Source organism: Camellia sinensis, unplaced genomic scaffold (genome assembly GCF_055761805.1).
Source record: "Camellia sinensis isolate YWXY unplaced genomic scaffold, ASM5576180v1 Unanchor3, whole genome shotgun sequence".
In the NCBI taxonomy this organism is placed as follows: Eukaryota; Viridiplantae; Streptophyta; class Magnoliopsida; order Ericales; family Theaceae; genus Camellia; species Camellia sinensis.
The window spans coordinates 17,221,348-17,237,667 of NW_028129178.1; the positions used below are offsets into that span (position 1 = coordinate 17,221,348).

At 37.8% G+C, this 16,320-nt stretch overlaps 1 protein-coding gene across 1 annotated transcript; it reads left to right on the plus strand.

Moving 5' to 3' along the window:
• The first annotated feature begins 11,372 nt into the window (after positions 1-11,372).
• Positions 11,373-15,233, plus strand: LOC145816114 (uncharacterized). The gene is made up of 6 exons (XM_082912360.1): positions 11,373-12,200; positions 12,267-13,190; positions 13,362-13,609; positions 13,760-14,141; positions 14,244-14,643; positions 14,797-15,233. The coding sequence occupies exons 1-6, from the start codon at positions 11,373-11,375 to the stop codon at positions 15,231-15,233; spliced, it is 3,219 nt and encodes a 1,072-aa protein (XP_082768486.1).
• The last annotated feature ends 1,087 nt before the right edge of the window (positions 15,234-16,320 follow it).

Consider the following 16,320-nt stretch of genomic DNA (forward strand, 5'->3'; position numbering starts at 1 on the left):
AAATAGTTACATCCCACTCCCTTATCAACAAAGTAACCCACAAGGCAAGAGTCCCATTTCTCTAGTGGGTCAGTCCTCGGAGGCATATTTACGACAACAATATCCTCAAAAGTAGTAGGAGGGATATACCTGAGTTTGATGTTTGAACGGGTTGATGCAACAGTAATATTTGCCCATGAGCGACGTTCTTGGCCCACCTGCTCGTTAGATCTCCTACCACCTGCATCACTGCGACCTCCTCTCCCTCCACGATAACTTCCACCCCCCCTGACGCCTCCTCTTTGGGAGGATAAAGAATCCCTAATCGGCATTTGTATGTCGAAAACAAAAGCCATTTCTGGATCTGCAAATTCGACGATATTCTTGTGTTCCCCTCTATTACGCGGTAAAACTACACTATCTGGTAGATTTAGGAAGCTATTCTACTCTTCCTCCACGATATCAGACCAACTCGTGCTGATAGCATTATCAATCGGCGTCGAAGGCTCGCAACTCGTATTTGGAAATATCGGATCTTTCAGTTTCTCCGAGTTTGGCACAAGAGCCTTGCCCACATCGTTCTTTGGAACGATTGATGACTCTAAACCAACACCCTCTGCTACCGAATCAACCTCAAGTCCCAGGCGATCTGCCTCAATAACGGCAACTTGCGATTGAATCTCCACACCGGAAGCATCCGCTATCTGAATCCCCACACTTCGATTAACCTCCATACGGGAGGGGTTAACCATCGGACTTCCTCCACTGCTAATCGCGGCTGAAAGACCCTCGCCACTAGGTTTTGTAACTTCTGCTTCAGAAGCCATCGAACTCTCACACAAAATCGCAAAACTATTTTTGGTGAACCCTAAGTCTCCAACGACGAGATCTAATGACTTTACTTCCTCACCCTTAGCATTCACCTTCTCAATACGCTCATTAATGGTAGCATTAACTCCAGACATCGGCAATCAACGAGATATTGAACCCCAGAAAACATAAGTTTTCTAGAGAGATGTCAGAGCTTCTCTCACTAACCCATTCCAAAGCTCAATTAATCTCGTTTGCTATTTCGATTTCTTTTCTCGAACTTTCTTTTCTAGCTCTCATGAAGAATGTTTCACGATAACCTTCTCCGTCCTTGTCCATCCTTCTCTATTTTGTTCTATGAAGTAATTAGCTTAGGCCACTAAATGATTCATTAGCTTAAGTGGGAAGTTTAACTCAAATTACCCTTGCTCAGCGTTTAGGAAAAATAATTTTCTCAGTAACTGTAGCTTAACGATATTAGTTTAACATAAGCACCTCATTTAAGGTTTTCTAACTTACATAAGTGTTCAAATATCAGGCACAAAAGAATGAATTTGAATTCCCTTTGATTTCCTTCCTATTTCTCCTTCTTTTCTCTAACTTTCTCTTCAAGATCACAAGAAGAAAGTTTCTCTTTAGCTTTCTCTGTCCTTCAACATCTTTCTCTATTTAATATAACCACATCATTTAAGGTTTTCTAAATCACCAAAGTGTTCAATTCTCAAGTCCAAAAGGATGAATTTGAATTCCTTTTGATTTCCTTCCTATTTCTCTTTCTTTTCTCTAACTTTCTCTTCTAGCTCTCATGAAGAATGTTTCTATCTAACCTTCTTCGTCCATGTCCGTACTTCTCTATTTTGTTCTAGGAACTAACTAGATTAGGTCAGCAACTGATTCATTAGCTTAGTTGGGAAGTCTAACTCAAACTAACCTTGAATAGCTTCTAGGAAAGAGAATTTTCTGAGTGATTGTAGCTTAATGATATTAGTTTAACTTAAGCACCTCATTCACGATTTCTCACTCACCTAAGTGTTGAACTCTCAAGTCCATAAGGATGAATTTGAATTCCATTTGATTTTCTACTCTTTTTTTATTTATTTATTTATTTTATATTTTTTTGTAACTTTCTCTTCTAGCTCTCAACAAGAAAGTTTCTATCTAACTTTTTCCATCCTTCTCCATCCTCCATTTTGTTTTAGGCACTAATTTACTTAGACAACTAAATGTTTCTGTAGTAAGCTTAAGTGGCCCTGTTTAACTCAAGCTAACCTTGTTTAGCCTCTAAGAACGAGAATTTCTGGATTAATTGGGGCTTAAAGATATTAGTTTTAACATAAGCACCTTATTTGAGGTTTTCTAAGTCACCTAAGTGTTCAATTCTCAAGTGCAAAAGGATGAATTTGAATTCCTTTTGATTTTCTTCCAATTTCTCTTTCTTTTATCTAACTTTCTTTTCTAGCTCTCATGAAGAATGTTTATCTCTAACCTTCTCCGTCATTCTCCATCCTTCACTATTTTGTACAAGGAACTAATTAACTTAGGTCACCAACTAATTCATTAGCTTAAGGGGGAAGTTTAACTCAAACTAACCTTGAACAGCCTCTAGGAAAGAGAATTTTCTGTGTAATTGTAGCTTAACGATTTTAGTTTAACTTATGAACCAGATTCAAGGTTTCTTAATCACCTAAGTGTTGAATTCTTAAGTCCACAAGCATGAATTTGAATTCCCTTAGATTTTATTCCTAATTCTCTTTTATTTCTGTAACTATCTTCTTCTTTCTTTTTTTTTGGGTGAATAAGAAATAAAATAAAACAAGGAAAATTTACACGAATACAAGAGGCATACCCCAGGCCCTACCACAAACTACCAACAACGACAAAGAAACAAGAAACAACCAAGCAAAGCTGTAACTGTCTTCTTTAGCTCTGAAGAAGAAAGTTTCTCTCTTACTTTCTTCGTCCTTCTACATCCTTCTCTATTTTATTCTAAGAACTAATTAGCATAGGCCACTAATGGTTTCATTAGCTTAAGTCGCCAAGTTTAGCTCAAACTAACCATCTTTTTTTTTTTGGGTGAATAAACTAACCATCTTTACACTCTAAGAAGGAGAATTTTCAATGTAATATAAGCTTAACGATCTTAGTTTAGCTTAAACACCTTATTTAAGGTTTTCAAAACAAGCAAGTGTTCAATTCTCAAGTCCAAACGAATGAATTTGATTTCCCTTTAATTTTCTTCCTATTTCTCTTTTGTTTCTCTAACTTTCTCCTGTTGCTCTCAAGAAGAATGTTTCTCTCTAACTTTCTTCGTCCTTCTTCATCATTCTCTATTTTGTTCTAGGAACTAATTAGCCTAGGCCACTAATTGTTTCATTAGCTTAAGTGGCAAAGTTTAACTCAAGCTAGCCTTGCATAGCCACTTGGAACGAGAATTTTATGAGTAATCTTAGCTTAATTATATTAGTTTAACCTAAGCACCTTATTTAAGGTTTTCTTAAACACCCAAGTGTTCAATTCTAAATTCCAAAAGGATGAACTTCAATTCCCTTTGATTTTTTTCCTATATCTCTTTCCTTTCCCCAAGTTTCTCTTCTTGCACTCAAGAAGAATGTTTCTCTCTAACTTTCTCCATACTTCTCCATCCTTCCCTATTTTGTTCTAGGAACTGATTAGCTTTGGCCACTAATAGTTTCATTAGCTTAGGTGGCCAAGTTTAACTCAAAACAACCTTGCTTTTCCTCTAAGAACGAGAATTTTCGGATTAACTGGAGCTTAATGATATTAGTTTAACTTAAGCACATTGTTTAAGGTGTTCTAAATCACCAAAGTGTTCAATTCTCAAGTCAAAAATGATGAATTTGAATTCCCATTGATTGTCATCCTATTTCTCTTCCTTTTCCCGAACTTTCTTTTCTAGCTCTCATGAAGAATGTTTCACGATAACCTTCTCTGTCCTTGTCCATCCTTCTCTATTTTGTTCTATGAAGTAATTAGCTTAGGCCACTAAATGATTCATTAGCTTAAGTGGGAAGTTTAACTCAAACTACCCTTGCTCAGCGTTTAGGAAAAATAATTTTCTCAGTAACTGTAGCTTAACGATATTAGTTTAACATAAGCACCTCATTTAAGGTTTTCTAAATTACTTAAGTGTTCAAATCTCAGGCACAAAAGGATGAATTTGAATTCCCTTTGATTTCCTTCCTATTTCTCCTTCTTTTCTCTAACTTTCTCTTCAAGATCTCAAGAAGAAAGTTTCTCTCTAGCTTTCTCTGTCCTTCTACATCTTTCTCTATTTAACATGACCACATCATTTAAGGTTTTCTAAATCTCCAAAGTTTTCAATTCTCAAGTCCAAAAGGATGAATTTGAATTCCCTTTGATTTTCTTCCTATCTCTCTTTCTTTTCTCTAAGTTTCTCTTCTAGCTCTCATGAAGAATGTTTCTATCTAACCTTCTTCGTCCATGTCCGTAATTCTCTATTTTGTTCTAGGAACTAACTAGATTAGGTCAGCAACTGATTCATTTGCTTAGTTGGGAAGTTTAACTCAAACTAACCTTGAATAGCTTCTAGGAAAGAGAATTTTTTGAGTAATTGTAGTTTAACGATATTAGTTTAACTTGAGCACCTCATTCACGGTTTCTCACTCACCTAAGTGTTAAACTCTCAAGTCTATAAGGGTGAATTTGAATTCCATTTGATTTTCTACTCTTTTTTTATTTAGTTATTTATTTTATATTTTTTTGTAACTTTCTCTTCTAGCTCTCAACAAGAAAGTTTCTATCTAACTTTTTCCATCCTTCTCCATCCTCCATTTTGTTTTAGGCACTAATTAACTTAGACAACTAATTGTTTCTGTAGTAAGCTTAAGTGGCCCTGTTTAACTCAAGCTAACCTTCTTTAGCCTCTAAGAACGAGAATTTTTGGATTAATTGGGGCTTAAAGATATTAGTTTTAACTTAAGCACCTTATTTAAGGTTTTCTAAGTCACCTAAGTATTCAATTCTCAAGTGCAAAAGGATGAATTTGAATTCCTTTTGATTTTCTTCTAATTTCTCTTTCTTTAATCTAACTTTCTCTTCTAGCTCTCATGAAGAATGTTTCTCTCTAACCTTCTCCGTCATTCTCCATCCTTCTCTATCTTGTACAAGGAACTAATTAACTTTGGTCACCAACTAATTCATTAGCTTAAGTGGGAAGTTTAACTCAAACGAGCCTTGAACAACCTCTAGGAAAGAGAATTTTCTGTGTAATTGTAGCTTAATGATTATGGTTTTTGACTACGCAGGCTTCATGTGACTCAGCCAGGATCTTTCATGGGATAGATATTTTCCTTCGTCGTGGCTTTGGCTGAGTGGCTAGGATGTCACGGCTATGAGAAGCGAGATGCTTATTGGATTCCATGCTTTCATCCAAGGTAGAGACTGGGAGCAAGCAGGGGCAGTTATCATTTTTCGATTGGTCTTGTTGCGTGTTTAGTTTGTTACATTTGTATTGTGTGTTTTTTGTTTATTTGCCCATATATCCCACCCCAAGTTTCCATCTATTATCTCTGATGATAGGGGTTACTTGGGGACAAAAAGGATATATCGGCAAAGTGGGGTTCTGTTTTCTGTTGTTCTTTCACTTCTGCGAGTGTGGCTTTATGTTGTAGGTTGTCTAGTGGTAGTTTGTGGTGTTTTGTTCATCGATTATTTGTTGTTGGGTGTACCTGGGGTATGCTCCTTGTAAACTTGTACATTTTACTGTCTTCATTTTATATTTTTTTGTAACTTTCTCTTCTAGCTCTCAAGAAGAAAGTTTTTATCTAAGTTTTTCCATCCTTCTCCATCCTCCATTTTGTTTTAGGCACTAATTAACTTAGACAACTAATTGTTTTTGTAGTAAGCTTAAGTGGCCCTGTTTAACTCAAGCTAACCTTCTTTAGCCTCTAAGAACGAGAATTTCTGGATTAATTGGGGCTTAAAGATATTAGTTTTAAGTTAAGCACCTTATTTAAGGTTTTCTAAGTCACCTAAGTATTCAATTCTCAAGTGCAAAAGGATGAATCTGAATTCCTTTTGATTTTCTTCCAATTTCTCTTTCTTTTATCTAACTTTCTCTTCTAGCTCTCATGAAGAATGTTTCTCTCTAACCTTCTCCGTCATTCTCCATCCTTCTCTATCTTGTACAAGGAACTAATTAACTTAGGTCACCAACTGATTCATTAGCTTAAGTGGGAAGTTTAACTCAAACGAACCTTGAACAGCCTCTAGGAAAGAGAATTTTCTGTGTAATTGTAGTTTAACGATTTTAGTTTAACTTATGAACCAGATTCAAGGTTTCTTAATCACCTAACTGTTGAATTCTTATTCACCCAAAAAAGTGTTGAATTCTTAAGTGCACAAGCATGAACTTGAATTCCCTTCGATTTTATTCCTAATTCTCTTTTATTTCTATAACTGTCTTTTTTAGCTCTGAAGAAGAAAGTTTCTCTCTTACTTTCTTCGTCCTTCTACATCCTTCTCTATTTTATTCTAGGAACTAATTAGCATAGGCCACTAATGGTTTCATTAGCTTAAGTGGCCAAGTTTAGCTCAAACTAACCATCTTTTTTTTTTGGATGAATAAACTAACCATCTTTACACTCTAAGAAGGAGAATTTTCAATGTAATATAAGCTTAACGATCTTAGTTTAGCTTAAACACCTTATTTATGGTTTTCGAAACCACCAAGTGTTCAATTCTCAAGTCCAAACGAATGAATTTGATTTCCCTTTAATTTTCTTCCTATTTCTCTTTTGTTTCTCTAACTTTCTCCTGTTGCTCTCAAAAAGAATGTTTCTCTCTAACTTTCTTCGTCTTTCTTCATCATTCTCTATTTTGTTCTAGGAACTAATTAGCCTTGGCCACTAATTGTTTCATTAGCTTAAGTGGCAAAGTTTAACTCAAGCTAGCCTTACATAGCCACTAGGAACGAGAATTTTATGAATAATCGTAGCTTAATGATATTAGTTTAACCTAAGCACCTTATTTAAGGTTTTCTTAAACACCCAAGTGTTCAATTCTAAATTCCAAAAGGATGAACTTCAATTCCCTTTGATTTTTTTCCTATATCTCTTTCATTTCCCCAAGTTTCTCTTCTTGCACTCAAGAAGAATGTTTCTCTCTAACTTTCTCCATACTTCTCCATCCTTCCCTATTTTGTTCTAGGAACTAATTAGCTTAGGCCACTAATTGTTTCATTAGCTTAGGTGGCCAAGTTTAACTCAAAACAACCTTGCTTTTCCTCTAAGAACGAGAATTTTCGGATTAACTGGAGCTTAATGATATTAGTTTAACTTAAGCACATTGTTTAAGGTGTTCTAAATCACCAAAGCGTTCAATTCTCAAGTCAAAAATTATGAATTTGAATTCCCTTTGTTTTTCATCCTATTTCTCTTTCTTTTCTAGCTCTCATGAAGAATGTTTCATGATAACCTTCTCTGTCCTTGTCCATCCTTCTCTATTTTGTTCTATGAAGTAATTAGCTTAGGCCACTAAATGATTCATTAGCTTAAGTAGGAAGTTTAACTCAAACTACCCTTGCTCAGTGTTTAGGAAAAATAATTTTCTCAGTAACTGTAGCTTAACGTTACTAGTTTAACATAAGCACCTCATTTAAGGTTTTCTAAATTACTTAAGTGTTCAAATCTCAGGCACAAAAGGATGAATTTGAATTCCCTTTGATTTCCTTCCTATTTCTCCTTCTTTTCTCTAACTTTCTCTTTAAGATCTCAAGAAGAAAGTTTCTCTCCAGCTTTCTCTGTCCTTCTACATCTTTCTCTATTTAATATAACCACATCATTTAAAGTTTTCTAAATCACCAAAGTGTTTAATTCTCAAGTCCAAAAGGATGAATTTGAATTCCCTTTGATTTTCTTCCTATTCTCTAACTTTCTATTCTAGCTCTCATGAAGAATGTTTTTATCTAACCTTCTTCGTCCATGTCCGTACTTCTCTATTTTGTTCTAGGTACTAACTAGATTAGGTCAGCAACTGATTCATTAGCTTAGTTGGGAAGTTTAACTCAAACTAACCTTGAATAGCTTCTAGGAAAGAGAATTTTTTGAGTAATTGTAGTTTAACGATATTAGTTTAACTTAAGCACCTCATTCAGGGTTTCTCACTCACCTAAGTGTTGAACTCTCAAGTCCATAAGGATGAATTTGAATTCCATTTGATTTTCTACTCTTTATTTATTTATTTATTTATTTTATATTTTTTTGTAACTTTCTCTTCTAGCTCTCAAGAAGAAAGTTTCTGTCTAACTCTTTCCATCCTTCTCCATCCTCCATTTTGTTTTAGGCAATAATTAACTTAGACAACTAATTGTTTCTGGAGTAAGCTTAAGTGGCTCTGTTTAACTCAAGCTAACCTTCTTTACCCGCTAAGAACGAGAATTTCTGGATTAATTGGTGCTTAAAGATATTAGTTTTAACTTAAGCACCTTATTTAAGATTTTCTAAGTCACCTAAGTGTTCAATTCTTCCTTTTGATTTTCTTCCAATTTCTCTTTCTTTTATCTAACTTTCTCTTCTAGCTCTCATGAAGAATGTTTCTCTCTAACCTTCTCCGTCATTCTCCATCCTTCTCTATCTTGTACAAGGAACTAATTAACTTTGGTCACCAACTGATTCATTAGCTTAAGTGGGAAGTTTAACTCAAATGAGCCTTGAACAGCCTCTAGGAAAGAGAATTTTCTGTGTAATTGTAGCTTAACGATTATGGTTTTTGACTACGCAGGCTTCATGTGACTCAGCCAGGATCTTTCATGGGATAGATATTTTCCTTCGTCATGGCTTTGGTTGAGTGGCTAGGATGCCACGGCTATGAGAAGCGAGATGCTTATTGGATTCCTGGCTTTCATCCGAGGTAGAGACTGGGAGCAAGCAGGGGCAGTTATCATTTTTCGATTGGTCTTGTTGCGTGTTTAGTTTGTTACATTTGTATTGTGTGTTTTCTGTTATGTTTTATGTATCTGTGGTGTTTTTTGTTTATTTGCCCATGTATCCCACCCCAAGTTTCCATCTATTATCTCTGATGATAGGGGTTACTTGGGGACAAAAAGGATATATGGGCAAAGTGGGGTTCTGTTTTCTGTTATTCTTTCGCTTCTGCGAGTGTGGCTTTATGTTGTAGGTTGTCTAGTGGTAGTTTGTGTAATAACCCGACCCTCGCACATGATTTCTGTTATATTCTTAGTCCTCGATTGGTACTTTTAAATGCTTACTGTGTAGTTCCGTGAAAAATTATGACTAAGGAAGTAAAATCCATGTCTATGAATGTCTATCTGTCTCACAAGGAAACTATCTGTCACCATTAACACGTTTGAATTAGAAATTGGAAGCCTTAACAGCTTAATTAGCTGAAATTGATTATATATCTGTGATCAGCATACTTTTTAAGTAATATTAAGCATGTTTGCGAAATTTTAATTTTGGAATGATTAAACGATTCATTTTTGTCTTATATGCCTTATTTATGAATATATATACTTCTAAGACTTCATGAGCCTTGGTCAAAAACAAAAAAAAAACGTAAATGCCATTTTGGGGGAGAAAAGAAGAGAAAGTGAAGAAGAGAAATTGGGGGAGAAGGGATTCAACAAGAAAGCTTGGCAAAATTGTTAGAGGTGTAGGATTGAATTCAAGGTAAGCTCAAGTCCTTCTTATTATGGCCACTTGGAGTTGTAATTGATGTGTATGTTTGATTCATGTCTAATTCATGCTTGATTAATGAGGGTTTCTCTCAATTGGTTGCTTATGCATCTAGATTGGGTGTGGTATGAAATTATACTTCAATCTACAGTTTTCTATCATCACTTCATGGAATTATGCATATATCATGTGTTATGTGTCAAGGATATGAAAAACTTGAATCCAAGAGTGGAATTAGAGAGAGAGATGGCTTGTTGAAGCTTCTAATCTTGGTTAATTTATTATACTCAAGGTAGAATCCATGTTATAGTGATGTTAGGTGGGAATATTGCATTAACCTAACTTTGGGTTGCATGTAAAAAAATGGAGTGAATACCAGGTTGGGACTCGAATGGAAGTTCAGAATTTCAGAATCTGCTCGGTCCGCTCGAGGGGCGGAAAGCCCGCTCGAGCGGGAAAAACCGCCTCTCAGCAGTTTTGTGCATTTTACAGTCCGCTCGAGCGCACAAAGTGGCGCTCGAGCGGGAGACTCATTTTCAGGAAAAATTAAATGTTTGTTCAGTTTTGAGTGCTTGCCTCTCTGGTATTTTTAGAATATTTTACAGATGATTTTAAAGCGGTTGTAAATGCATGCAAGGTGTAAGACTCCGGAAATGTTTTTAACAAAAAAAAACGAAACTAATGTATTAATTGTGTGCAGGGCACATTCCAGAAGGAAGCAACACGCCACCTCAACACTATGAGTAGTAGTACCTATGTAATGTTGTGCAATCATGTCAATGTTTTAAGGCATGTAAGGCAATTATGTTAATGTCTCAAGCATGTAATGTACTTATGCATGTTTAGGATATGTTAATGTTAAAAGCATGTAAAGAAAAGCATTACAAGGGCTAGATGCCATTTTCAAGGGCCTTGTGCCACAAGTTTCAAGTGTATTTCAAGGGCCTTGTGCCACAACTTTCAAGTGTGTTTCAAGGGCCTTGTGCCACAACTTTCAAGTGTATTTCAAGGGCCTCGTGCCACAAATTTCAAGTGTATTGCAAGGGCCTCGTGCCATATGTTCAAGGGCTTCGTGCCATCATGTTTCAAGGGCTTATAGCCACATGCTCATGTCACAGGATTAGGCCTAGGGCCAGGATGAACTAAACGCAGAATCAGATAAACCAAGTGCATGCTGCATCTTTTTATGTATTAATGTATTTAAATTTCAAGTTAGACGTCGTTCATCATGTATTACTACTCATTGAGCCCGGCTCACTCTCTATTATGTCCGTTTCTGTAGGTCATCAGTCAGGGGGTCAATCCTAACTTGACGCTGTCCCTTTTATCAACCTTTACATGTCCAGACACCATACCAGGCCATTTGTTTTTGTGAAGCTGCTAAGATATGGGTTTACTTTTGAGAGCCATCTACGGATGTTGTACATAACTTTCATATTCCTTTTGTTATGCCCAATTATCGGGCTAGGACTGTAAATGTGTATGTTTGTACACGATATCCAAGGATATAGTTTTAAACTTTATCCGCTTTTAATGACATATGTAATGCATGAGATCCTGGCATATCGGAAATAGCTCAATGGAGTATGTTTGTATTATGTTATATTAATATTTTATGCTTCCGTTAAGGCCCCGTACAGTATGTACATCAGTTTTTATGTCCGTTTTTGCATAGGTCATGCCCGAACCTTTAGGGGTAGGTTCTTGGGTTGTGACAGTGGTATCAGAGCACGAGTTGCTATCTCACACACGAATCCATTGAGCTGTAGGGTGTCTAGAAAGGATTTAGGCCTCATGCATGACATCCTAAAAATATAAGACAAGTTCAATGGCAACATTTAGTGCACTCTGATAATGCTAACCATGTCGCACTATGTCAATAGTATTTAATTAATTGTTGTGTAGATCATGGTGAGAACAAGGACAGAAGATGTGGAAGATGCCACCTCAGCCCGACTAGATAGGATAGAAAGGATGCTTATGGAAATGGCAGAGACTTTACGGCAACAACAGCAACAGCCTCACCAACAACCGCCACCACCACCAGTACCCCCACCTGTAGTGCAAGATTTTCACGCTGAAGACCGAACTATCACTCTCACTAAGGACTTTAAAAACATGAAACCACCAACTTTCAAAGGAGGAATAGAACCGATGAAAGCTGAGGCCTGGGTATTAGGCCTAGAGAAGTTATTTGAAGTCTTTCCCTGCACCGAAGCTCAAAAGGTACAACTAGCTGCCTTTACTCTTGAGGACGAGGCACGGAGGTGGTGGATGCTTACGAGGACAATCCATCCAGGGTTAACATGGGACAGATTTCTGGGGCTGTTTTATGATAAATATTTCCCCCAAAGCATGCGGGACAAAAAGGTGACTGAATTCGAAACTCTCAGACAAGGGAATAAGACTGTTGCTGAATATGAGGCCCAATTTGCAGAGTTAGCCCGGTTTGCACCGCATATGGTGGACACGGACTATAAGAAGGCACGAAAATTTGAAGGGGGCTTATGGGGTGCTATCTTGGACCGAGTCAATATGTTAAAGTTGCCTACCTACGTAGATGTGCTGAAGAGGGCTGTTATAGCTGAGGGAAACCTTGCTGCTCAGAACCGGATTGCTGAATGGAAAGGAAAGAGGCAAAATAATCAATGGTCAAAGGGAGCGGCTACTCCACCAAACAAGAAACAAAACTCAGGGACTTCGAATACTTTTGCCCCTAATCAGGGTACGATTCCTGTTTGTTCGGAATGTGGAAAGAGGCATCATGGGATATGCTAATGGAAGTCTGGAGCCTGTTATCAGTGCGGCAAAACGGGTCATTTGATAAAGGATTGCCCTCAGAGGAATCAACGAAATGGTAACAGGGCTGCTACTAGCTCAGCAGGGTCTACACCAACTACTAACACCAAGGCACCGGTCAAACCTAACAACAATAAAGACATAGCGAGACAAGTCAGAGTGTTTGCATTGGTTCTAGGAGATGTGCAGAATGCAGCAATAGTGGTGTCAAGTACATTTATGGTTCACGGTCATTCTACTTCTATCTTATTTGACTCTGGCTCTACCCATTCCTTTGTGTCAAAATTATTTGCACAAAACTTAGATAAAACCGAAGAAACACTGTCTTATATGTTATGTGTATCTTCACCTATGGGAGATTCTGTGCTTTGTACTTCTGTTTATTGTGGTTGCGAACTCGAGCTTGGGGATGTCCGGGTATATGCCAATCTGTTACCTCTCGACATGACTTATTTTGATATTATTCTGGGAATGGATTGGTTGGGTGAATATGGTGCAACTATAGATTGTCTAACTAAACGAGTCAGTTTCCACCCTTCGAGACAATTAGAGTCTACCTTACAGGGGCATGGCGTAATTTCTCCACCTTATTTGATCTCGACAGCAAAGGCATGTAAATTAATTCAAAAAGGGTGTCAGGGGTATTTATGCAGTGTTTTGAAGGGGCAAGTAGTGAATGGAACTGTTGACATGATCCCAATTGTGTGTGAATTTCCGGACGTCTTTCCTGAAGAATTACCAGGGCAGTTGATAGACCGTGAAATTGAGTTTACCATTGAAGTAGCACCGGAAACTCAACCCATTTCAAAGACTCCGTATAGAATGTCGCTAGTTGAGATGAAGGAATTGAAAATGCAGTTGCAAGATTTATTGGACAAGGGGTTCATCCGTCCGAGTGTGTCTCCGCGGGGTGCACCAGTTCTGTTTGTAAAGAAGAAGGATGGAACACTTCGGCTTTGTATTGACTATAGGGAACTTAATAATGTCACAATCAAGAATAAGTATCCATTACCAAGGATTGATGACCTATTTGACCAGCTGCAGGGGGCACAAGTCTTTTCCAAGATTGATCTACGGTCTGGGTACCATCAATTAAAGGTCAAGGCTGATGATATTGAGAAGACAGCTTTTCGAACCCGGTATGGTCATTATGAATTTTTGGTTATGCCATTCGGAGTTACTAACGCGCCAGCAGCTTTCATGGATTTGATGAACCGCGTTTTCAAGCCTTATTTGGATGAATTTGTGGTGGTCTTTATTGACGATATTCTCATCTATTCGAAGAATGCAGATGCTCACGAGAATCATCTTCGTGTGATCCTTCAAACCCTTCGAGAAAAGAAATTGTATGCAAAGCTGAAGAAATGTGAATTCTGGCTACTAGAGGTGGCATTTCTGGGGCATATCATCACGAAGGAAGGAGTTTCTGTTGATCCACACAAGATTGAGGCAATCGTAAATTGGCCAACTCCTACTGATGTGACTGAGGTGTGTAGTTTTATGGGGCTAGCTGGTTATTACAAGAGATTTGTTCAAGATTTTTCTAAAATTGCTGTGCCACTTACACAACTAATACGAAAGGGAGTTGCATTCGAATGGTCAGAGGAACGAGAATTTGCTTTCCAGGAATTGAAGACAAAGTTGACAACAGCACCAGTTTTGGCCTTACTATCCGGTACAGAAGGATTTGTAATCTACAGTGATGCTTCGCACAAAGGGCTTGGTTTCGTACTTATGCAAAACAGAAGAGTCATCGCTTATGCATCTAGGCAGCTGAAACTCCATGAGAAGAATTATCCCACACATGATCTGGAGTTAGCAGCAGTAGTCTTTGCTTTAAAGATATGGAGACATTATTTGTACGGTAGCACCTGTGAGGTATACACTGATCATAAAAGTCTCAAGTACCTTTTTTCTCAGAAAGAATTAAATATGCGGCAACGACGGTGGTTGGAACTTCTGAAAGATTATGACCTGTAGATTCACTACCATCCTGGTAAAGCCAACACAGTTGCAGATGCGCTCAGTCGGAAAAATATGGGGATTTTGGAAGATATGGCAAGTATGGTTACGGGACAAAAGGACTTGGCAATTGAATTGGATAAGGTGGAATTGAACCTTGTGTTACATGGTCAAAAAGCCCTAAGAGCAGCGATAGTGGCACAACCAACCTTACTTGAAGAGATTAAAGTGCACCAAATGGAAGATGAAACTTTGAGGAAGATACATGATGAGTTCGAAACAAAACCAAAACCGGGATTCGGTGTAGTAGGTTCAGTGCTCAAATTTCAAAACCGACTATGTGTTCCCAATGTGAGGAGTCTTAAACAAAAACTGATGGAAGACGCACATACCTCACGATTCTCAATGCACCCAGGAAGTACTAAAATGTACCGAGATTTGAAGCAGAATTTCTGGTGGCCAAGTATGAAGAAGGAGATTGCGGAGTTTGTCTCTAAGTGTTTGCAATGTCAACAAGTAAAAGCGGAGCATCAAAGACCTGCCGGATTATTGCAACCTCTTCCCATCCTAGAATGGAAATGGGAACATTTAACCATGGATTTTGTTATGGGGTTGCCACGGACTCCTCGAGGTATGAATTCAATTTGGGTCATTGTGGACCGATTAACTAAGTCCGCCCACTTTCTGCCGGTAAAAACTCAGTATAATGCAGACAGATTAGCAGAAATTTATGTAAATGAAATTGTGAGGCTTCATGGTGTTCCGGTCTCAATTGTGTCAGACAGAGATCCTAAGTTTGTTTCTAGATTCTGGCAAAGTTTACAGGAAGCAATGGGTACAGAATTAAAGTTCAGCACGGCTTTCCACCCTCAGACCGACGGTCAATCCGAGAGGACGATACAGACTCTTGAGGATATGCTCCGAATGTGTGTACTAGATTTTCAAGGAAGTTGGGAAACCCATCTACCGTTGATAGAATTTGCGTATAATAATACCATTCGAGCATAGACATGGCACCTTATGAAGCTTTGTATGGAAGACCTTGCCGTTCTCCCGTGTGCTGGGTTGAAGTTGGAGACAAATCCTTATTAGGGCCTGAAATTGTTCAGTTGACCACTGAAAAAGTTCACGTTATTCAAGAAAGGTTGAAAACTGCTCAAAGTAGGCAGAAAAGTTATGCTGATAATCGACGGAGAGATTTGGAATTTGACGTAGATAGCTATGTTTTCGTGAAAGTCACTCCGATGAAAGGGCACCCAAGATTCGGAAAAAAAGGTAAGTTGACACCCGATATGTCGGTCCTTTTCAAATTCTGGAAAAAGTGGGTTCGGTAGCTTACCGAGTTGCCCTTCCACCACATATGAGTCAAGTGCATAACGTGTTTCATGTCTCTATGCTTCGTGGGTACCTTCCGGATCCGTCACATGTTATTGACTACCACCAAATTGAGTTGAATGACAAGTTGATTTATGAGGAAAGACCAATTCGCATTCTGGACCGACAAGTAAAACAACTACGAAACCGTGAGATTCCAATGGTAAAAGTTGAGTGGCAAGAACATTACGGAATCGACGCAACATGGGAAAGAGAGGAAGAAATGCAACATCAATACCTACACCTGTTCCAACCCTAAGGTAACCCAAGTTTGGAGGACCAAACTTATTTAAGGGGGGGAGAGTGTAATAACCCGACAATCTCACATGATTTCTGTTATATTCTTAGTCCTCGATTGGTACTTTTAAATGCTTACTGTGTAGTTCTGTGAAAAATTATGACTAAGGAAGTAAAATCCATGTCTATGAATGTCTATCTGTCTCACAAGGAAACTATCTGTCACCATTAACACGTTTGAATTAGAAATTGGAAGCCTTAACAGCTTAATTAGCTGAAATTGATTATATATCTGTGATCAGCATACTTTTTAAGTAATATTAAGCATGTTTGCGAAATTTTAATTTTGGAATGATTAAACGATTCATTTTTGTCTTATATGCCTTATTTATGAATATATATACTTCTAAGACTTCATGAGCCTTGGTCAAAAACAAAAAAAAAAACGTAAATGCCATTTTGGGGGAGAAAAGAAGAGAAAGTG